This window comes from Pecten maximus, chromosome 5, assembly GCF_902652985.1.
Source record: "Pecten maximus chromosome 5, xPecMax1.1, whole genome shotgun sequence".
In the NCBI taxonomy this organism is placed as follows: Eukaryota; Metazoa; Mollusca; class Bivalvia; order Pectinida; family Pectinidae; genus Pecten; species Pecten maximus.
In genome coordinates this window covers 36,367,404-36,391,977 of record NC_047019.1, presented here as the reverse complement: position 1 = coordinate 36,391,977, position 24,574 = coordinate 36,367,404, and the positions used below count along the sequence as shown (strand labels likewise).

General features: G+C 36.5%; 1 protein-coding gene across 2 annotated transcripts in view; it reads right to left on the bottom strand.

Moving 5' to 3' along the window:
- Nucleotides 1-24,574, bottom strand: part of LOC117327923 (DNA helicase B-like) — a 34,720-nt gene that overhangs the window by 4,132 nt on the left and 6,014 nt on the right. For both annotated transcript variants that reach the window (XM_033885168.1, XM_033885169.1), the window contains exons 4-12: nt 23,871-23,998; nt 18,396-18,562; nt 15,522-15,922; nt 14,636-14,773; nt 13,632-14,176; nt 12,943-13,015; nt 10,152-10,578; nt 9,009-9,179; nt 3,720-3,917 (exon numbers count right to left, since the gene is read on the bottom strand). In XM_033885168.1, coding sequence (XP_033741059.1) covers nt 3,720-3,917; nt 9,009-9,179; nt 10,152-10,578; nt 12,943-13,015; nt 13,632-14,176; nt 14,636-14,773; nt 15,522-15,922; nt 18,396-18,562; nt 23,871-23,998 — 2,248 coding nt within the window. The remainder of the gene's footprint in view (nt 1-3,719; nt 3,918-9,008; nt 9,180-10,151; nt 10,579-12,942; nt 13,016-13,631; nt 14,177-14,635; nt 14,774-15,521; nt 15,923-18,395; nt 18,563-23,870; nt 23,999-24,574) is intronic.

Below are 24,574 nucleotides of genomic sequence, written 5' to 3'. Positions count from 1 at the left end.
ACAAAGGGCGACTTCAGAAGGTGGTCTAAAAAATCATCAGCATCAAATGGAAACAAGTACAGTCAAACTTGTAATAGCGGACACCCTTATATAGCGGACACCTGTCCATAACGGACACTTCCAGGAATCCCCAATGAAAATCACTATATAAATATCATGTATATAGCGGACACCTTCCTAATGCGGACAGCGGACACTTATTTTTGTCCGTAAAGTTGTTTAAAATTCCATATAACGGACACGTGAAACCATAGCTGTGTTGATATTTGTGTGTAAAACGTTTCTAAATAACAAGCAGAGCCTTAATTACTCAATTCCCCTGGCAGCAATGCTAACTTAGGAAGCCACTTCATCAGTCACTAATTGTCCTGTTACCTGTAAGTTGCTGTAACAATGGGCAGTAATTACAAGAGAGTGACCGATTGCCATCGGCAGAGGTGTTTGTTTACTCAACCTCACCAGTGACAGCTAAGCTTAGCCATTCAACCATAGCCTAGACAACAAGAATGGTCAGGTGGTAATTAAATCATTATCAAGACCAACACAAGAGATCCCAGAGGGATCTTGGCGCCCACCATTGAATGATCTTTATAGGTTCCATGTCAGATTGATCTTTTCTCTACTTTTCCCTCCCTCTAAGTCTTACTAATCTGTGTAAATTCAGAAACAGCCCTCTAGTACTTTTCAAACAAGGGCAACCTATATATAAAATTTAAGATTTAGCAATAATGGCTGTCTGTTGGCCATGTTGTTTTCCGATTGGTCCCAAAATGCAATACCAGGGACCAAGGGGAACCTACATATGAAATTTCAGAAAAATCCCTTCAGTACCTTCTGTACAATAGCGATAACAAACTTCAATTTTCAAAATACAAGATGGCTGCCTGTCAGCCAGGTTGTTTTCTGACTGGTCTCAAAATCCAATATGCATAACTAGACACAGAGGGCAACCTACAAATGAAATTCAGAAAGATCCTTTCAGCAATTTCTGATAAATAGCGATAACAATCTTCAATTGTCAAAATCCAAGATGGCTGCCTGTCGGCCATGTTGTTTTTCGATTGGTCTCAAAATGCAATATGCATAACTACGCACTGAGGGAAACCTACATATGAAATTTGAGAAAGATCCCTTCAGTACTTTCTGAGAAATAGCGATAACAAACTTCAATTGTCAAAATCCAAGATGACTGCCTGTCGGCCATGTTGTTTTCCGAATAGTCTCAAAATGCAATATGCATAACTAGGTACCGAGGGAAACCTACATATGAAATTTCAGAAAGATCCCTTCATAAGTTTTTGAGAAATAGCGATAACAAACTTCAATTGTCAAAATCCAAGATGGCTGCCTGTCGGCCATGTTGTTTTCCGATTAGTCTCAAAATTCAATGTGCATAACTACGCACTGAGGGAAACCTACATATGAAATTTGAGAAAGATCCCTTCAGTACTTTCTGAGAAATAGCGATAACAAACTTCAATTGTCAAAATCCAAGATGACTGCCTGTCGGCCATGTTGTTTTCCGAATAGTCTCAAAATGCAATATGCATAACTAGGTACCGAGGGAAACCTACATATGAAATTTCAGAAAGATCCCTTCATAAGTTTTTGAGAAATAGCGATAACAAACTTCAATTGTCAAAATCCAAGATGGCTGCCTGTCGGCCATGTTGTTTTCCGATTAGTCTCAAAATTCAATGTGCATAACTAGTCACTGAGAGGAACCTACATATGAAATTTCAGAAAGATCCCTTCAACAGTTTCTGAGAAATAGCGATAACAAACTTCAATTGTCAAAATCCAAGATGGCTGCCTGTCGGCCATGTTGTTTTCCAATTGGTCTCAAAATGCAATATGCATAACTAGGCACCAAGAGGAACCTTTATATGAAATTTCAGAAAAATCCCTTCAGTGCTTTCTCAGAAATAGCGATAACAAACTTCAATTGTCAAAATCCAAGATGGCTGCCTGTCGGCCATGTTGTTTTCCGATTAGTCTCAAAATACAATATGCATAACTAGGCACTGAGGGGGACCTACATATGAAATTTCAGAAAGATCCCCTTATTAGTTTCTGAGAAATAGCGATAACAAACTTCAATTGTCAAAATCCAAGATGGCTGCCTGTCAGCCATGTTGTTTTCAGATTGGTCTCAAAATGCAATATGCATAACTAGGCACCAAGGGGAACCTACATATGAAATTTCAGAAAGATCCCCTCATTAGTTTCTGAGAAATAGCGATAACAAACTTCAATTGTCAAAATCCAAGATGGCTGCCTGTCGGCCATGTTGTTTTCAGATTGGTCTCAAAATGCAATATGCATAACTAGGCACCAAGGGGAACCTAAATATGAAATTTGAGAAAGATCCCTTCAGTACTTTCTGAGAAATAGTGATAACAAGAATTGTTTACGGACGGACGGACGGACGGACGGACGGACGGACCACGGACGCAGGGCGATTTGAATAGCCCACCATCTGATGATGGTGGGCTAAAAAGAGGGACAAAGCAATAGGCCTAGTTATGTTTGTCATAATTGTTTTACTTACAAAATCAACCGTGCGCAAATCTTGACAGCACATGGTTGTCAGCCGCCATTTTCTCACACTCGGAACTCCTCGGAATATGACTACGTAACATATGAAGAACAGCTGAAGAGTTCCGAGTGTCTTTGTATACACTATACTAATTGACTGAACCAGAAAACGGTATTTATTAAATTAAATCCCTACATGGATTTCAGAAAATAGGTCTCAAATAAATGCTGAGGGATTATAATTATCAGAGGAAAATGCACTTTCATTTATAAAGAGTTAATTTTGTAATAGAAAAGATATTTCAAGCATATTTATTTTCCAAAATATTGAGGATTAATGAAAATTGTTTTACTATGATAAGTATTATCTTTACTTTTTTTTACAATGTTGAGTATTTGTCTGAATAGAAATTCAGTATAGTATGATATTGGGAAGATTTTTTTAGAAACTATAGGCTTAATATAAATTATTAAAAATATCAGCTCTAATTTTTGTGTCAGATGAATGATTGAAAATTAATTAATTAAGCATTTATCTTTAATTATTTGTCTTTTATTCATTTGTTTAAATGTTTAAATATAATAAATCAGGAGACATATAGTGTACTATGAACAGACTTTGGTTTGTTTCTTCCTTTATAAGGGAAATAACTCGTTGAACCTCTATATAAAGGACACCTCTCTATAAAGGACACTTTTGCCTTGTCCCTTAGGTGTCCTTTATAGACAGGTTCGACTGTACACAGCTTTACCTGATAAAATGGGTTACTCACCGTAATGGAAATTGTTACAAAGGAAAAACCTCCTTGTTCAAGAATGATCGAAGCCTAAATTATTTTGTGAAGCATGCTTCAGAAAACCAATACCTGATTTGAACTTTGACCTGAACCTATGACCTTGACATGGAAATGATCTGTTTGAGGGTCCAGTATATAGCTAATTCATAATCTTCAGCTATCTAACTAAGAAGTTATTGTTCTAATGGAGGAAGAATACTGAATTTGAGTGGCTTTGTGAAGTAAGGTCTATAAATGTGAGGGCATATTTCTCTGCCTCATCACAACATTTTCAACATTTAAGGAAATTCAGTAAACAAATGCTCATAGACAGGCAGACAGACAATATGCACCACATTTCAAGACATCAATACAAGTATTGAACGAAGGAAACATCATATTTACAGATAAGATAGTCTTTAGCTGATGAGACAGTCCCGTCTTCCTGGGGATTTTTCCTTTTTTCACTGACATTCTGAGGCACTCCTCCTGGCCGACAATGTTGACTGAACTGCGCCCCCTAGTGACTGCCGTATACACATGTGACCAGTTCTGATTCTTACAATTACCAACAACAAAGGTGATGGTGTCACACTCTGAGCCCTGTAATAAAAGAGAGAGATTTGAATAGAAAAGTCACTTTTGGTATAACTACAATGTGATTTATAACTTGCATTGGAATATTAAGATTATACTCTTATAAATGAAGTGTGACTCTCTATTGTAATTATACTGTTATAAATGAAGTGTGACTCCCTATTGTGATTATACTGTTATAAATGAAGTGTGGCTCCCTATTGTGATTATACTGTTATAAATGAAGTGTGGCTCCCTATTGTGATTATACTGTTATAAATGAAGAGTGATACTCCTGCTTAGCACTCACTTTGGTTTGGTTTTATTTGTTTAACGTCCGATTAACAAGTAAGGTCATTTAAAGACGGCCTCCCGTGTTTGCGATATGCATGCATGTGGTGAGTGCGTATGTGTTTTGGGAGGCTGCGGTATGTACGTGTTAAGTCTCCTTGTGATAGGCCGGAACTTTTGCCGATTTATAGTGCTACCTCACTGAAGCACACTGCCGAAGACACCCAGCAGGACACCCCACCTGGTCACATTATACTGACAACGGGCCAACCAGTCGTCACACTCCCAAAATGCTGAGTGCTAAGCAGGAGTAGCAACTACCAATTTTAATGACTCTGGTATGTCTCAGTGTGACAACTGGTTTGGTAAAATGTGACCAGGCAGAGTGTCCTACTGGGTGTCTTTGGCAGTATGCTTCAGTGAGATAGCACTATAAATCAGCAAAAGTTGCCGACTATCACAAAAAGACATAACACGAACATACCGCAGCCTCCAAAGATACACACTCAACACATGCATGCATGTCGCACACACGGGAGGCAATCTTTAAATTACCTCAGCTGTTGAGACGACATTAAACAATAATAAATCAAACCAAACTAATGTGATTATACTGTTATAAATGAAGTGTGGCTTCCTAGACTCACCCATGACTTGTAACACCAGTTACGTTCAGTGAAAACTCGGCTCACATTATTCTTTATATCATTTTCATGTTTTGGCAGCAATCAGGGTCATTGATGTCATTAATAATCATTATACAGGCTCCATTGTCAAATGAGAATATCACATTAGCACATTATTAACATTGTCCAATAAAAATTCTGCCTTAAACCTTCAATGAATTAGAATAAGCTTTCAGCATATTACTTGGAATGTGATTTATACAGTTCTATATTTTGACCATGTTACCTGTCATGTGACTGTACAGTACTAAATTTTGACCATGTTACCTGTCATGTGATTGTACAGTACTGTATTTTGACCATGTTACCTGTCATGTGACTGTACAGTACTAAATTTTGACCATGTTACCTGTCATGTGATTGTACAGTACTGTATTTTGACCATGTTACCTGTCATGTGATTGTACAGTACTGTATTTTGACCATGTTACCTGTCATGTGATCCTACTGTAAATCACTTTTGACCAAGACTTCATGAACACTTTATTTCAAAAACCTACCTCTTCAGACATATTCCTGAATATGTGATTTCACGAATGCTGATCTAGAAATTACTTTAAATTCATGAATGATGACCTATTGGTGACATTGATTCTGCAAGACTCCCATATCGGTAACCGATGGCTTGGCAACCATTTTTTTTTTGGAAGATGACAAGACTTCCATAGCCTGGACACCTTTGTGTAGTGTTTAACATTACACTTTGTAGTAAAGTGTTCATACTAATTACTTACGCAAGGGATTTTAATTCATGATTGTTGCTCCTTGTGTATTAACACGAAATTAAATCCCACGCAAATACAAGTAATTTACAGTATGTTACCTGGTGATTACACAGTGTTTACCTGGAATGTATGTATGGTCTTGGCCCAGGCCTGGGTCATCTTACATTCCCTCATTAACTGTGAGTACAGGGCATAGAACTCGGTTGGTGATTCACTGTCTTCATCTGACAGCTTAAGGTAACGTCGCCGACGATGTGCTCCATTCTTAACTTCTTCTTCTTGCTCATAATCCTAGTAACACATCAATAGTAACAAAATAAGGAAAACTAGAGTGTGACAGTCGGTATCAGCAGTAAAATACAACATGTAGAAACCAATGTTTGATATAAGTAAAAATTCTAAATTAAAACAAATCGTTATACATGTGGTGTACTTGCAGTGTGCAGCAATACACTTCATATTTGGGTACAAGACTTGGTGTTTCTAGGTATCTCTTATAATTTAATCAAAGGGCCAAAGGCCCTGAGAAACGTCAGGGTCTGAGGTCATATAATAAGAAATTTAAAATTGGATTTTATAGTTATAATTTAATCAAAGGGCCAAAGGCCCTGAGAAACGTCAGGATCTGAGGTCATATAATAAGAAATTTAAAATTGGATTTTATAGTTAGACAGTTACATTTGTATCAGATGAAATGTCTTAATCTGGTTATTCCTATTCTATATATATTCAAGAAAACAAGTATAACATATTTATCTGCTGACAACTTTCCAATAGCTGAGTATAGTGCTTTCCCTATTTCTTTAATACTTGTGGAAGATTATTGATATACTCCTGAATCAGTAAAGCTGCTTGTAAACTTTGACAAAAATCAACTTAAAGACAAATTGGTCTATTAACAGAACATGTTGTACAACCAAAGATAAAATCCAAGATGTACACAGCCTAAGTTTTTAATTTTTTTTTATTTATACTATAAGATGTTAATTAGGCCTAGCAACCACCTATTTTATGACCCCTAGTAACATATTTTAACTCGATAGAAAATTGCGGTCGCGTTGTCCGACGAGACATATCTAGTTTTGACATCGACGCCAGTACATCAGTCACAGATCATAATCATAAGAGTAATTTTCAAATAAACAAATAATAACCTTATTTAATAAAATCCTCCTGAAAAACGGCAATTTAGTTTGTTACAACTTGCCTTCAATTCCTGGTGATATTTCTTGCGTATTCTAGTGACATACAAATGAATATGAAACTGCGAACGGTCGTTGGTTTAGTTGCATTAGACATAACCGCCATTTTGGCCGATTAGTGATGATCACGTGATTAGTCACGTGACAGCTGAAGTTATCTCGTGGAATGCTTGGGTGCATTTGACCAGAGACGTAGATTTGACTACGTAAATAGGGTTGGTTTTAGGCTTATATGAAATGTTCCTGCATATGAACTCAGGATGAACATATGAGTCTAAGACATGTGGATAGTTTCTCTGTGAATGCATGTAAATTCCCACGACGATCAAACTGATTTTTTTTTACTTTCGTTTTCAAGGCAGGATTGAGACAGAATTACGTAATCCTACGCCAACAAAATTGCATATACTGACGTGGAAAATGTTTATATTCATACTCTAAAATAGTCTAGAACACCAAACATTCTATTTCATTTTAAATAATTGCAGTAAACATGGGAACCATCAGTTAAATCGTGTCAATAATTGCTATCAAAATAGGAACTATATTAGGCTGCAGATGTATATCATTTGTATGACAGAAACAGGAAGTTGTTAGCCGGAAAGAAAAATGTCACTAGCAAAATTTTCCCACCACGACTATAACAGCAGGTGCCAAAGGCATCCTGACGTTAAAAATTACTTTCTTAAGAAACGTTCAAAGCTTCAGCTTCATAAAGTCAAAGGTCAGATAAAGTTTATCCAATTTGGTATGCAGCATTCTGGGTGAAGGGGACTCAATTTTGCATAAACTGAGGGTCGGACTGCTTGGGTCCAATATGGGATTTAGAGGTAAATTTTTAAAATAATGGGAAAAACGGGTTTTGAACTTTAACCATTCTAAGTATTGACAGATGAAGGGAATCAATATACAAATCAATACTTTGTCTTTCATGCATTAAACACGTCTGATATTATGACCCTGGACCTCTTTGTTATTTAGAAGCTGTTGATATTACATTCAACCCATGTCACTTTTAAAATAGGTAAATTTTATTCAATTTGATATATTTGCTAGCCCTTCTACTATCTTAATATAGAATTTCGGTAACAGAGAAAAATTGTTTGAATGAAAAAAATTGACGCAGAACAGATTGGCAACGGATAAACCGAAGGATAAGGGCAGGTAAACTAACAATAGATTTACCTATATCTTTAACAAACTAACAATAGATTTACCTATATCTTTAACAAACTGACAATAGATTTACCTATATCTTTAACAAACTGACAATAGATTTACCTATATCTTTAACAAAGTATGTCTCTTTATCTCTAAAATCTTTAAAATGTTACAATTATTGGCAATCATTTTCCACCGATGTCATTAATAATCATTATACAGGCTCCATTGTCAAATGAGAATATCACATTAGCACATTATTAACATTGTCCAATAAAAATTCTGCCTTAAACCTTCAATGAATTAAATAAGCTTTCAGCATATTACTTGGAATGTGATTTATACAGTTCTATATTTTGACCATGTTACCTGTCATGTGACTGTACAGTACTAAATTTTGACCATGTTACCTGTCATGTGATTGTACAGTACTGTATTTTGACCATGTTACCTGTCATGTGACTGTGCAGTACTAAATTTTGACCATGTTACCTGTCATGTGATTGTACAGTAGTATATTTTGACCATGTTACCTGTCATGTGATTGTACAGTAGTATATTTTGACCTGTCATGTGATCCTAATGTAAATCAATTTTGAACAAGACTTCATGAACACTTTATTTCAAAAACCTACCTCTTCAGACATATTCCTGAATACATGTGTATGTGATTTCACGAATGCTGATCTAGAAATTATTTTAAATTCATGAATGATTACCTATTGGTGACATTGATTCTGCAAGACTCCCATATCGGTAACCGATGGCTTGGCAACCATTTTTTTTTTGGAAGATGACAAGACTTAAATTACCTGGACACCTTTGTGTAGTGTTTAACATTACGCTTTGTAGTAAAATGTTCATACTAATTACTTACGCAAGGGATTTTAATTCGTGATTGTTGCTCCTTGTGTATTAACACGAAATTAAATCCCACGCAAATACAAGTAATTTACAGTATGTTACCTGGTGATTACACAGTGTTTACCTGGTGATTATAGTGTTTACCTGGTGATTACACAGTATGTTACCTGGTGATTACACAGCGTTTACCTGGAATGTATGTATGGTCTTGGCCCAGGCCTGGGTCATCTTACATTCCCTCATTAACTGTGAGTACAGGGCATAGAACTCGGTTGGTGATTCACTGTCTTCATCTGACAGCTTAAGGTAACGTCGCCGACGATGTGCTCCATTCTTAACTTCTTCTTCTTGCTCATAATCCTAGTAACACATCAATAGTAACAAAATAAGGAAAACTCGAGTGTGACAGTCGATATCAGCAGTAAAATACAACATGTAGAAACCAATGTTTGATATAAGTAAAAATTCCTAAATTAAAACAAATCGTTATACATGTGGTGTACTTGCAGTGTGCAGCAATACACTTCATATTTGGGTGCAAGACTTGGTGTTTCTAGGTACCTCTTATAATTTAAAAATTACTTTCTAAAGAAACCTTCAAAGCTTCAGCTTCATAAAGTCAAAGGTCAGATAAAGTTTATCCAACTTGGTATGCAGCATTCTGGGTGAAGGGGACTCAATTTTGCATAAACTGAGGGTCAGACTCCTTGGGTCCAATATGGGATTTAGAGGTAAATTTTTAAAATAATGGGAAAAACAGGTTTTGAACTTTAACCATTCTAAGTATTGACAGATGAAGGGAATTAATATACAAATCAATACTTTGTCTTTCATGCATTAAACACGTCTGATATTATGACCCTGGACCTCTTTGTTATTTAGAAGCTGTTGATATTACATTCAATCCATGTCACTTTTAAAATAGGTCATTTTCATTCAATTTGATATATTTGCTAGCCCTTCAACTATCTTAATATAGAATTTCGGTAACAGAGAAAAATTGTTTGAATGAAAAAAATTGATGCAGAACAGATTGGCAACGGATAAACCGAAGGATAAGGGCAGGTAAACTAACGATAGATTTACCTATATCTTTAACGAACTAACAATAGATTTACCTATATCTTTAACAAACTAACAATAGATTTACCTATATCTTTAACAAACTAACAATAGATTTACCTATATCTTTAACAAACTAACAATAGATTTACCTATATCTTTAACAAACTGACAATAGATTTACCTATATCTTTAACAAAGTATGTCTCTTTATCTCTAAAATCTTTAAAATGTTACAATTATTGCAATCTTATTTTCCATACAACTCACATCTCTGATGAAGTATATTTCCCCATTATAAAGTCTGATCCTCTTCTGAACCTTTTTTTTATCTGTTGGTGATGGTGACGCCCCTGACTGGTCACTCTCTTCCATCATCTTCCCGGCAGGTTCTTGGCTGTGACACATATATGACTCCTCTTCTGAGGGTAGTCCTTTGGCTTTAATCTTCTTACAGGGCGTCTCTATACCCGCCGGTAGCTGGGTGGGTTGCATAAAGTCATCGTCAGAGTCCTCCACAAAGACAGGAGCGACAGATCCTGTTTGACCACCCTCCCACTTAAATAAGTCTACCCATCCATTCTTGTACAGGCCAACTTTATCTCCGATTCTGAACTTGTTGATCTCCCTGGGTCTTCCTTGAGGGTCTGGGTTGTAAAACTCCATAGCCAACTGATTGATCACCTTACACATGTTTCTGACAAAACAAATATAAAAGATAATTTAGGACAGAAAGTTCACTTTTTGTTTTTCCGACTTGCCGATATTTGGTGGAGGCTAAGAAACTACAGTGATAATGTAAAACCATTTAGTCATAATCTACCGGTAAGTACATGTAGTTCCTAAAACAGTAACAAACAGGTAAATATGTCTTCTGTGGCCACTTTCTACCCTATCAAAATTACATCATACACAACACTTCTTAATGTTCCTGTAATTAGGTTCTGAGAAACAGCTGTACAACATATTCTTACAGATGGACCAAGTTACTGACCTACAGATGGATCAAGTTATTGACCTACAGATGGACCAAGTTACTGACCTACAGAGGGACCAAGTTATTGACCTACAGAGGGACCAAGTTATTGACCTACAGATGGACCAAGTTATTGACCTACAGATGGACCAAGTTATTGACCTACAGAGGGACCAAGTTATTGACCTACAGAGGGACCAAGTTACTGACCTACAGATGGACCAAGTTACTGACCTACAGATGGACCAAGTTACTGACCTACAGAGGGACCAAGTTATTGACCTACAGATGGACCAAGTTATTGACCTACAGATGGACCAAGTTATTGACCTACAGATGGACCAAGTTATTGACCTACAGATGGACCAAGTTATTGACCTACAGATGGACCAAGTTATTGATCTACAGATGGACCAAGTTACTGACCTACAGATGGACCAAGTTATTGACCTACAGATGGACCAAGTTACTGACCTACAGATGGACCAAGTCACTGACCTACAGATGGACCAAGTTACTGACTTACAGATGGACCAAGTTACTGACCTACAGATGGACCAAGCTATTGACCTACAGATGGACCAAGTTATTGACATACAGAGGGACCAAGTTACTGACCTACAGATGGACCAAGTTACTGACTTACAGATGGACCAAGTCACTGACCTACAGATGGACCAAGTTACTGACCTACAGATGGACCAAGTTACTGACCTACAGATATTGGACCAAGTTACTGACCTACAGATGGACCAAGTTATTGACCTACTGATGGACCAAGTTATTGACTTACAGAGGGACCAAGGTACTGACCTACAGAGGGACCAAGTTACTGACCTACAGATGGACCAAGTTATTGACCTACAGATGGACCAAGTTACTGACCTACAGATGGACCAAGTTACTGACCTACAGAGGGACCAAGTTACTGACCTACAGATGAACCAAGTTATTGACCTACAGATGGACCAAGTTATTGACCTACAGATGGACCAAGTTATTGACCTACAGATGGACCAAGGTACTGACCTACAGAGGGACCAAGTTATTGACCTACAGATGGACCAAGTTATTGACCTACAGATGGACCAAGTTATTGACCTACAGATGGACCAAGTTACTGACCTACAGATGGACCAAGTTATTGACCTACAGATGGACCAAGCTATTCACCTACAGATGGACCAAGTTATTGACCTACAGATGGACCAAGTTATTGACTTACAGATGGACCAAGTTACTGACCTACAGATGGACCAAGGTACTGACCTACAGATGGACCAGGTTATTGACCTACAGATGGACCAAGTTACTGACCTACAGATATTGGACCAAGCTATTGACCTAAAGATGGACCAAGTTATTGACCTACAGAGGGACCAAGTTATTGACCTACAGATGGACCAAGTTATTGACATACAGATGGACCAAGTTATTGACTTACAGATGGACCAAGTTACTGACCTACAGATGGACCAAGCTATTGACCTACAGATATTGGACCAAGCTACTGACCTACAGATATTGGACCAGACAAGGAGCATTTGAAGTTTCAAATATGACAACAATGGAAACATTAGTCTTATGAAAGAAAGTATCGAAAAAAGGGATCTGTATCCCATAAATCCATACATATGTTATTGAGTTAACCGTAAGTTTCAAAAGGATAATACCAAAGACTATACAGAGCCTCGTTAGAGTAATTTATAAATAGAAATCAATAAACCGCAGTAGCTCCAACTCCTGGGCTGTTTTCATTTATGATGGCACAAATGGTTGGACCTGTCGGACCAGAGTTGTTCATTTATAAAATAATGATGAACCTAGTGATTTTATGTTGCTTTTCAACAAACTTAACTTTACAAAGACTTTCAAGATCTGTATTTATATACGCAGGTCTGTCAAGATTTATGCCTGAAATGTTACAATAAAAAATTGACGAATTGGTTTGTCCATATGAACAAAGAGGCTTCTGATGTCCGATTCCTATAACATATTCTATGGATACATGTATCTCGACTATTTTCAATTCATCAGAGCAGCTGTGGTTTGAACCAGCTGATTGTGTATTTTACCAGAGTTTACCTTCTATAGGCGATGACATGGGAGGTGGTGTGGTCTTGCATGTTTTCCTGGTTTCTGAGCATGTTTTCTAAAACTGTAATGTAAAAACAAATATTGTAAACTTGCTAAGAAAGAATAATTTTTCATTGCATTTATTCTGACAATATGATGAAACCTGATGCCCCAAAGGCCTTTATCATTTGCTAGAAATTCTATGAAGTTTACATCTGTGGAAATATTCTCATTGAAAGACTTATTGCAAGTATTTGCAAATTTTGGGTCAAGGTTCCAAGGGGACATTTTCCCCTTAATAACATTTTGATTTCCTTGTTCCAAAAAAGGCAAATAGAATATGACCGATATCTGTCAAAAAGTAGGATTTTAGCAAATTGTGATCATCCTCTTACTTGAGGTCCTCTTGTATTTGTTATTGATGTTTGGATAAATGCTCGACATTGCCGATGTAATTTGACTGAAATGTTGATGTGATGACATTGTGCTGTTCCTGTGATGTCATGTATTTGTTGTGAGTGGGGATTCTCCTCGACTCAACCCCAGGGTTGAAATAAGGAAATCATATACTAGTGAAAGTGTGGATACGCCTATCTAGGGTAAGAAAAAAGCCTATCTAGGGTAAGAAAAAAGCCTATCTAGGGTAAGAAAAAAGCCTATCTAGGGTAAGAAAAAATGATTGTGTCTATCTTTATTACCTTTTTTGAAATTATCATTTTCATACTCCTTCTGTTCTGGGTTTTGTTTGTTCGGCAACACTGGATAAAGTCTATAATTCCACTTATCATCAAATTGTGGCATCCTTCTAGTAGAGATCTTTGTAGCATTGTTGACAATTAATTCTGATTCAGCCCTGTGGTTGGTTTCCAGTTCAATACCATTTCCAGGGTTCCACTTGAAAGTTTCAAAAATGTCCTCCAGGAAATTTCCGGGTTGGACAGATGGCAGCTGTCGTACATCTCCTAGGAATATCACTCGACTGAGATTGGAGTTCCTCAGTAGGATGTCCAGTAAGGTGGCGAAGGTATGAACGGCCACCATACTGCACTCATCAACAACAAGTACCTCAGCATTAGAGAACTTCCAGGGTAACTCTGACTTCATTTTCAAATAGAAACGGTAACTGTAAATGATCTGGTGTAGTGTGAAGCCATCAGTGCCTGCTTTCCGTCCCAGCAGCTTGGCAGCCTTTCCGGTCGGGGCGGTATACAGGATGATTGGATAGTCACCAACGTTACTGTACCTGTACATATAATATCAGGTAGAAAGATAATTAACAATGCATCCCAGACAATACCAATCCTCTTCCTCCAGGAATAATAGGAAACGCAGCAAAGGTATTAAGTTTTATGACAATCAGATTAATAATGTAGTTGGTAGAGATAGGATGTCAACATTTTATCTAAAGTAAGTCACCTAATTTTTGCCCCTGATTGGTTGAAAGAAGCTCATAGAAGAATGGACGATTTCAAACAAATTATGAAATTTCTTGACAATCAGTAGAGTTAGGATGTCAAAATTGTGTTTATAGTGAACCAGGCAAAACTGTACAAGACCATAGTGGATGGTTGTGAACAAATGAAATAAGTTAATGACAATAGCCTTCAATAAACTCAATAAACCTACAGCATATGTTGCATGCATCTTTAATAGGCTGTCAACTTTACAGAGGAACAGAAGGAATCTGTGATGAGCTACTCACGCTTCTGATATCACCTGGGTGACAACTGTTGTTTTACCACAACCTCCTTTACCAGATATGACGACCACAGGATAATTCTTGATGAATTCTGCAGCCTTCACCTGATTCACATCTGTACGTATCTTGTCAAAATTTGGACTACCAAGAAAAAAAAAATAATATTTTGATCAATTTTCATCACACAATTTTGCTATTTATTGATGACAACTAATTTTTTGCTGTAATCATAATGTGTTTGCATAGATAGACATGAATTAATGATGGTAACGAATATCTCAGCCTTACTTATACTGGTAACCAATATCTCAGCCTTATTGATACTGGTAACCAATATGTCAGCCTTGTTGATACTGGTAACTAATATCTCAGCCTTGTTGTTACTGGTAACTAATATCTCAACCTTATTGATACTGGTAACCAATATCTCAACCTTGTTGATACTGGTTACCAATATCTCAACCTTGTTGATACTGGTAACCAATATCTCAACCCTGTTGATACTGGTTACCAATATCTCAACCTTGTTGATACTGGTAACCAATATCTCAACCTTGCTGATACTGGTTACCAATATCTCAGCCTTGTTGATACTGGTAACCAATATCTCAGCCTTGTTGATACTGGTAACCAATATCTCAGCCTTGTTGATACTGGTAACCAATATCTCAGCCTTATTGATACTGGTAACCAATATCTCAGCCTTGTTGATACTGGTAACCAATATCTCAGCCTTGTTGATACTGGTAACCAATATCTCAACCTTGTTGATACTGGTAACCAATATCTCAACCTTATTGATACTGGTAGTACATCTAATCAATTTCTTTATTATGTTGTCTGATTTGCAAATAATGGAAGTCTCCACCATGGTACACAGATAACTTACTTGTTTTTAATGTCGATATCCAATATTTCCGGGTTGTAGATATGTTGTTGAAACAAATGGTTGAGACCTTTAGCGATATTCACCTCACTCTTCCACAGGTCTTGAGGAAATGTCCACACTTTACCTCCCATCCTCTCCCTGACCAGTATCTCTTTGTTGTACAGATAGCGCAATACTTCTCCCTGGTTCCTCTCCATGTTTATGTGTCCAAGCTTGTCATCATGGTAGTTAGAGTTCAGATGTAGACAGGTATGGCCGTGTGCATTTGTTTCATTTTTTACATAAGTGTACAATTCAATGGCTTCCTGGTATAGCTGTGGTATTTTTGACAAGATTCCACATTTTCTGAGTACCTCCTTACTCACCTCAATCCCCATTACATTGTACTCTTTTACTAGAACCTGTTCAAGGAGAACAACAATTCATTATCCTCTCTGACATCAATCAGTTCATCCTAATTACAGAAGGTCCCCAAAATTCATAATCAGGAAAAAAATCAAGACAATCAAAATACTCTACCCACAATTCATAAACAGGGAAAAATAAATCCTGGCAATTTAGAAACTGTCCCCACAATTCATAATCAGTATAAAAATATAGTCATGGCAATTTAGGAATTCTCCCCACAATTAGAATCAGTATAAGAAATTACTGGCAATTTAGAAACTGTCTTCACAATTCATAATCAGTACAAGGGAATTGGAGGGCCACAACATACGCCCGCCGCAATATTTGACACTTGGAAGGGGGTAGTTTCACAGGTTGTAATGATTTAAAATGAAGTATCATTGTTGAAAGTTGGAAGGAGATATTGATACACATAATGGTGTGTAGTTGAAACCGAAGGGCAACTTTAAATGATGAGATGTATATATTTTTTGTTGCAAATATGGGAAACCTTGGTTTAGACACAACAACACAACAATTAGTTCACATGTTTATATACAGAATATACAGAGCCTGGGTCGGGTCACAGGGGCTTGGCACGATTTTCCAAATGATAGTCTATATATATATGTATATAGTATCAAGGGTAGTAACTACAAAGAGGGGAAAGACCAACGTATTTAAAAAAAAAAAAATTTGTCGTATTCTGCGGGTCAAAAATCTTAGTGACACATACATTACCTTAAAGAGAAATGTTTTATCTTTCCAATGAGTGTTCGATGAACAAAATTGGCCAAGTATTATCCAAGTTATGACCTGACGAATTCGGAAATAAATGCTGAAATGGCTAGGTCGGAATCTCCCTGTCCGGTTGAATCACAGGCGTCTGAAGTTCTGACAGTAAACTGAGATATAATACCATAGAAAAATAAGAGTATCTTTTTTTATAGTAGATACTCTTATTTTTTCTATGGTATTATATCTCAGTTTACTGTCAGAACTTCAGACGCCTGTGGTTGAATAGTCGCCTCGCCTCTAATGGGTACCTCAATAACCATTCAGAAATCGAAAAATCGACGCTTGCAGCGGTATACAGTAACCATAACTATGTCAATATAGGATGTCGGTTGGTTATGTTATCCGTCATGTGCCGTAGCCAATTCCATATTACATCACCGAGCTTACCGTCTTCAAAAAGAACGGCCATCGTTCCCTTCATTCGGAACGCTTCTTGGCTGTAGGACCACTGTGACGACATAAACAAAGTCACGAAAGGTTAGGGAAAGATGGCCGTTCTTTTTGAAGACGGTAAGCTCGGTGATGTAATATGGAATTGGCTACGGCACATGACGGATAACATAACCAACCGACATCCTATATTGACATAGTTATGGTTACTGTATACCGCTGCAAGCGTCGATTTTTCGATTTCTGAATGGTTATTGAGGTACCCATTAGAGGCGAGGCGACTATTCAACCGGACAGGGAGATTCCGACCTAGCCATTTCAGCATTTATTTCCGAATTCGTCAGGTCATAACTTGGATAATACTTGGCCAATTTTGTTCATCGAACACTCATTGGAAAGATAAAACATTTCTCTTTAAGGTAATGTATGTGTCACTAAGATTTTTGACCCGCAGAATACGACAATTTTTTTTTTTTTAAATACGTTGGTCTTTCCCCTCTTTGTAGTTACTACCCTTGATACTATATACATATATATATAGACTATCATTTGGAAAATCGTGCCAAGCCCCTGTGGGTCGGGTAGTATTGAAGTTATGGTCCGGATAAGTAAAATCATCAAAGGGGAATAACTCCACAAATAAGGGGGTAAGGGGCATGATTTTGGTATGCGACACTCCGGTTCATCAAGATGTATATTTGTGTCAAGTATGAAGAGCCTGGGTCGGGTAGTATTGGAGTTATGGTCCGGACAAGTAAAATCATCAAAGGGGAATCACTCCGCAAATACGGGGGTATAGCAAGCATAATTTTGAGAAAAAGAAAGTGGCATGCACATCTACACATGGTCCTCTATATTTGTGTGAAGTTTCATTGAAATCGGCCCTTCGGTTTAGGAGGAGTTGTCCAGACAAACTTAAAGTTATGGTTCTTATCGGAAAACCTGTTTATAGTGACCAGTTGCCATAGCAACCATAATTTTGAGAAAAAGAAAGTGGCATGCACATCTAAACATGATCATTAATATGTGTGTGAAGTTTTATTGGAATTGGCCCATGTCCGGACAAAACGTGTCTACAGACAGACGGACGGACGGACGGACAGACAACCTGATTCCAGTATACCCCCCTAACTTCGTTGCAGGGGTATAAAAACCTTACAGATAAGATCATATTGTGTCAATGAGATTTTTTTTTGTGATCAATGGGGATATTATAATTAGTAAAAAAAGATTTCAGACATAAACATGTGGCACAAAAAAATAAAAAAAATATGATGAACAATCATCAGTTGACTATACCCTTTTGAATGCAAACACCCATGGTTCTTCCTTCAAGGCAAAGTCCAGCCTCTGTAACATCTCCTCATTGTTTGTGTTTATAATGGGCAGGAAGTGATGTGGCACTAGTTGTGGAAGGTAACGGAACAGCTCCGGATATTCCTGTGCTCTTTTTATCATCTTCCCTTCTGTAATAAACAAAGTTTATTTTGTCCTGATTTAGTGATATCATCTAATTCTGGATTTCTCCCTTTTTAATCAAGTTAATACTGAGAAATGAGAAAGAGGGGCAGTGTCACCAGTATTGGGCAAGAATTGCCATGACCAGTCTCAAAATGAGAAAGTTTGGTTTATTTTCTTTAACGTCCTATTAACATCCAGGGTCATTTAAGGACGTGCCAGTACCTGGCAACTGCCCCCACGTAGGTTTCAAACTCGCAACCCAGAGGTGCAGGGCTAGTGATAAAGTGTCGGGACACCTTGACCACTCGGCCACCGCGGCCCCATAATGAGAAAGAGGGCAGTGTCAACAATATTGGGCATGAATGGCCATGACCAGTCTCAAAATGAGGAAGAGGGGCAGTGACAACAGAATTAGGCATGAATGGCCATGATCAGTGTCAAAATGAGGAAGAGGGGCAGTGTCAACAGTATTGGGCATGAATGGCCATGACCAGTTAATCTAGCCAGTAGACACCTAAATGTGTTAAGGAAGCTAACTAATAAGGTATTGTTAATCATACACACCTCTGTAATCCGAACTATCACCATTGTGGTGTTGACCACACCTCCAGCTTGTTGTAAGTACAGTAAAACCCTGTTATATTGCCACCCGTTATACCGCCAAACTCGCTTATCGGAGTTATCGCCATGAATTCATTCAGAACAGATTTCCTACCACGCTAATCGCCTGTTTTACCGCCAAACTCGCATACCGCCATCATATTTCAAGAACAAACAGTAAAATAATATCATATTGACCTCGTTAATACTGCCAAATTGAGTCCAGAAGGACGTGTTTATATGTTATTGTGACGTGACTGACTGCCAACTGACAGATAATTAGCTGTACACACCGCGAGCGCGTGTACACACATGAAATCAATGAACCATAGCTAGTGCTTTGTGGTATTTCTTTAGGTAAGTTTCGTAAGTTATGATGAATAAAACTCACTTTTGTGATACCGTTCCACACTTTGTTAAAATATTATGGGACTCTATTACTCCAGAGACAACAGTAAGATGTCGGATACACAGAGGTATCGTACCACGTGATGACGCAACGTTAACAGTAACCGGAAACCCGGACAAATATCTAAAAACATTACTCGCGCGAGTTATTGATGAAACTTTGTCAAATTTCTAGAACACAAGCATTCTACAGCTGAATCAGAAATTGAGAAATGTTTTACTGTTTATCTCTTCAACAGTTTGCTTTGTCAGTTTGTCGGTTGTTGGCAAAACAGACGACAATTGAACATTTTTTGGCGCCCGGTAGAACATGCACACAGTTAAACGAGGTAATGGTGAAAATCATGTTACGATTACTAGATCATGTGATGCAAATTACGATGACATTCTCGGGGAAATAATTAAAATTAATATTTATTTCTTATCAAAGCATATACATGTATATGTAAAATTTGATGCAATATTTTGATATGAATTAATTATATTTTGATTTTCAAAGTCTACAGTTGTTAGGGAAGCACTAGTCATAGTGTTTGGACAGCAAACTTGGGTTTGAGCGGCAAACCCGATATACTGACAAACTCGTTATATCGCCAAAATCGCGGAGAACAGAAGGTGGCAATAAAACGAGGTTTTACTGTATTGTAAAAAGGGTGGATATATGTTATTATTTATCAATAGAGAACAGACATCTCATCTGACAGTGTCTTTCCCTCCAATTTTGGGACGATGCTTTTAATAAAAAGAATTCCCAATTCGAAATTGAGAATCAAAGTACTGGAAGTACTGTAAACGAACATTATTGTTTAATGCAAAATCAGTAATCTTCTAAGTTTAAAGTCGATAAATTTACTGATATTGGTTTAGGAATTAATTGCCAATTATTTGAAATGTTTGCAGCTGTTCTGATATGATTGAACACATGCATATTTCTGTAAGGTCCTGATTGAAATTGGAAGTTTATTGATCTATCTTGGATGGATGAAAATAAAATATGTCTTCTTTCTTTCGGGAAGCCATCATCAGTTATAATACAGCCAGGACTCTGTGACCTTATTGATGCCAACTTCTAATATGCACTAAATTTAGGCTAGTTCCATCGTTAGTTTAGCATATTTCAACTTAATATGATGAAACACACATAAAGAACTACTGAAAACCAAAACCAGAGCTGCTAATCAAGGCCCGGATAAGGAATGTATCCTATTGAAACTGTACTCAAGCATGTATGGTACTTCAAAACAAAAAACTTCGACTCCTTTTGTTCAGGAATCATTTGATGTTATTAAATCTTTATATGAGAAGATATACTTATTTATAATTACAGCATTGTACACAATGTGATAAAGAATAACAACCATATAAAGACTATCTTCATCAAATAATTCAGCAAACAGGAAAAGAAAACTTCAACCTTCATTTTCAACTTCAAACTGATAAAGGTTACAGTCCATTCGATGGGATGACACATTCCCTATTTATTGTCCCTTTCCAATGTTGACCATCCAATCATAGTGAACCACACAGTTCAGCAATGTAATTGCACAAATCACATCCTTTATGTGGAGAGAACAGTTTTTGGGGTGTTATAAGATTCCATAACTGTATGCAAATTTGTGAATAATTCCATATCTATATCTATATATATACCGTTCGTGTATATATTTACACATATCAAAATTGGAATGACACAGGAGATTTGCAAGTTTAAGTTCACCATCAGTCATGGGAGGTTTACGTAAAATGTTATATTTACCGGGGTAATTAGTAATTTTGATTATATATTTATCAAGCTCTATTCTGTACTTTCTACCAGTGCTTATATTAGAGAATGGACACAATTATATGTTCTCCAATGTCAAAATTAATCATATGTAAAATATTAGGGGTTTATTTGACCGAGACGTATTTAAAATGTTTGTAATCATTCGCCATTCGAGGCCTGATTGCCGTCATATTTGAATTACCAAAATGGACCTGAAATCAATATTTTAAAAAAGAGAATGATCTGTGACTTGAATATTTCATAAAAATAATTTAATACATCGTTTATTCACTTCATTCAGATCTTCAGACACCACATAATTTGTGAAGTCATATATAGAAATATATGAACCATTTTGTTATTGATTAATAGTTCACACAAGTAAGCACTAGATGTAAGCAGAAAGTATATGTACCGCTATCTACTGGCATGACTTTGAGTACAGTAGACTACACTCGCTTTGTGGATATTGACAGGATAACATATATTTACATACTAATTCAATTTTAGAATTGTAACTGAAATCTTGTAACAGCATGGCACAAATAGTCATCTGAACATTTGTTGTATATTGAAAAAATATTTAAGGTAAATATTAACTCATTTGCTTGACTTAAATTTTCAGTTTATCAATTCATCGATTACTCTGTGTTTGAAGTATGGTGTCTTGATTATGACTTGATGAAAATTCTAAATTAACAAATTATTAAAATGAATTTGTTTGAAAAATAACACAAGTTCCACAGCAATATTATATAGAGTATCGATCACAAAATATCAGAAGTTATCAAACTACAGATAACAATTAACGACTGAATATCAAATTAAGTGAATATCACAAGTATTTTTGCATTTGTTTTTAGATAATCCGGATTTCCGTCTTTAAAAAAAAATACCTAGTAGACGTAGTGCATAGTAAACGTAGCCATGTAACAGCTGATTTTGGATTTTAATCAGATATAACTTAACATGAACTTAACACCGTCACAGAAGTTCGTTGCAATCGAAAATTTGGTCGTGAATTCGGTATTTTGCAAATTATTTCAAAATACTTTCATGTAAAAGAAAACAAAAATTCTCGTAAAAATATCGATTTTGGGTCGACTATCGGCCATTTCGGTAATTCAACTCCAACGACAATCGGGCCGCGATTCGCAAATGAATAATTAATTTAAAATTCGGTCAAATAAACCTCTAATATTTTATATATGATACAATCAGGCATTGCAGAACATATATTTTGGTCAATCCTCTGAAAATAATGCCAATTTATATTATAATTAAGCCCGATTTTTCTTCGTTTCGGTATTTCCAAGTCTGCTTCACGTGTGGTCCGTTTCAGTAAATATTCTCGTCTTTGCCGAAATAAAAACAAGCTATATAATTGTTCATTTTAAACATGACAACAACTGCCAACCACACGTATCCAAAAATGTTATTGTTGATATCATCTGAATATTGCCGTAGTTATCTGTCACTTCGATTGTAAACCCATTGCCAAAGTCATGGAAGAATCGACCAATCAAATTGGTTTATTTTTGATTTCCGTAAATCTTGCAGTTACCTCCCTTACAACAGTAAATACGTTCCAAGTATCGCCTACAACAAGCAATCCCGTGCACATAGCAAGATATTATCATTTGCATTTGATTTATTGGGTCATTTTCGTCAAAGGAAAATGGTATATGGAAATCGATGACAATTTTAACGCTATGACCAGTCACCCTGACCACAAATGCCACCTAATTGTAAGCCTGTACATATGTACAGTTCTTTCTCGCAAACACGTACAGTAACTACAGTATAGTATGATACAATGTATCGTCTCGTATGCCGTCATTGATATATTTCTTTCTCTAAATTATAGAAATACACACCTAGTTGATAATGATGTAACATTCTAGAATATATATATTACACATTTAAGTAAATCGCGGACACATTTGCAGACCTATGCTATAATGTCAGCCGTTTTGGAAAGAACACAGAAGAGCAAAACTTTCTAAACATCCGGAGACGAATGCGCCTGCGCAATAGTTGTTTACATAAATATATTGACCTGGACCGGAGTTATTCGCAAAGTTCAGGTTCATTTAGTCTTTTCATTTCGCTAGAGTTATGCATTTCTCAAATCGTATGCATCTTGAAAACACCTACTGAATACATTTCAACCTTTTCGGTAAAACTACTATATAAAACGAAGATGTTTTTGCAAGTAAATTATTTGAAGCGTAAGGCAATGGGGGCAGCCATATTTCATTGAAACAGACAGTAGATGGCGTATTGGTGAATGTGGCTACCATATATGGTTATATTTCTCAGTCCAGTTCTTGATCACAATAACCGAACATTAATGTTCGTTTAAAAAACTAAATTAAAAGCGTGATGAAGAAATTGTAGGTTCCTATTTTAATCCACTGCCACTAAATGATATCTTAGCAGTGTAGATGTAATCCAGATTATCTCAAATTTTAACCCAATAAAAATAAATCTATTACAGCGTTAATTTCCTAATGATTTAGCTTCATTTCCATACATACCAAATCCTGTGAGCCTCTTTGTGATCTGGGAGACAATACCCTTGTCCTCGTCTTGTAGGTAATCCTCAAAATTTTGTAACAGGTTCAACAAGTGAGGTACATCTAGTCGCAGTTCCTCGTGTTTCAGTCTGCGGGTAAGTTAAATGGTTTCAAATTAATGTCAGGAAAATATAGAAACAGTAAAAACCATTTCAATTGCTGTCCCTCTTCCTACCAAAATAGCACAAGGTCTACCTTCTTACACGGATTTAGGTACAGTCAAACCTGTCTATAAAGACCGCCCAAGGGGAGGCAGAAAAACGGTCACTATAGACAGGTCAAAGTGATCGCACCAACCAATTAACGTGTGACTGTCTTAAATAACTTGTCATTGAACAAGGAATTCAGTAGACCAGTAAGTTTTAACATTTTCAGAAGTCAAATCAATGCATACACTTTTATATATATAAATATATTCTTTTATAAATCTGAAGGGTAAAATCTTTATCAAAAGAATAAAATATGATTTTGTGGAGTCCTAGACAAAACATAACTCAAAATGGTCTAAGGGATACAAAAGGAACTTTTTCTTTTATATTTTGTTCTGAAATATTACTAAATGTATTTATCAAATTATCTCCCTTTCTCTCTTGAATAGAAAAAAATACACAATAAGTAATCAATTATGTTTGTGTTACTTCTAATTATTTTGTGACATAAACTAA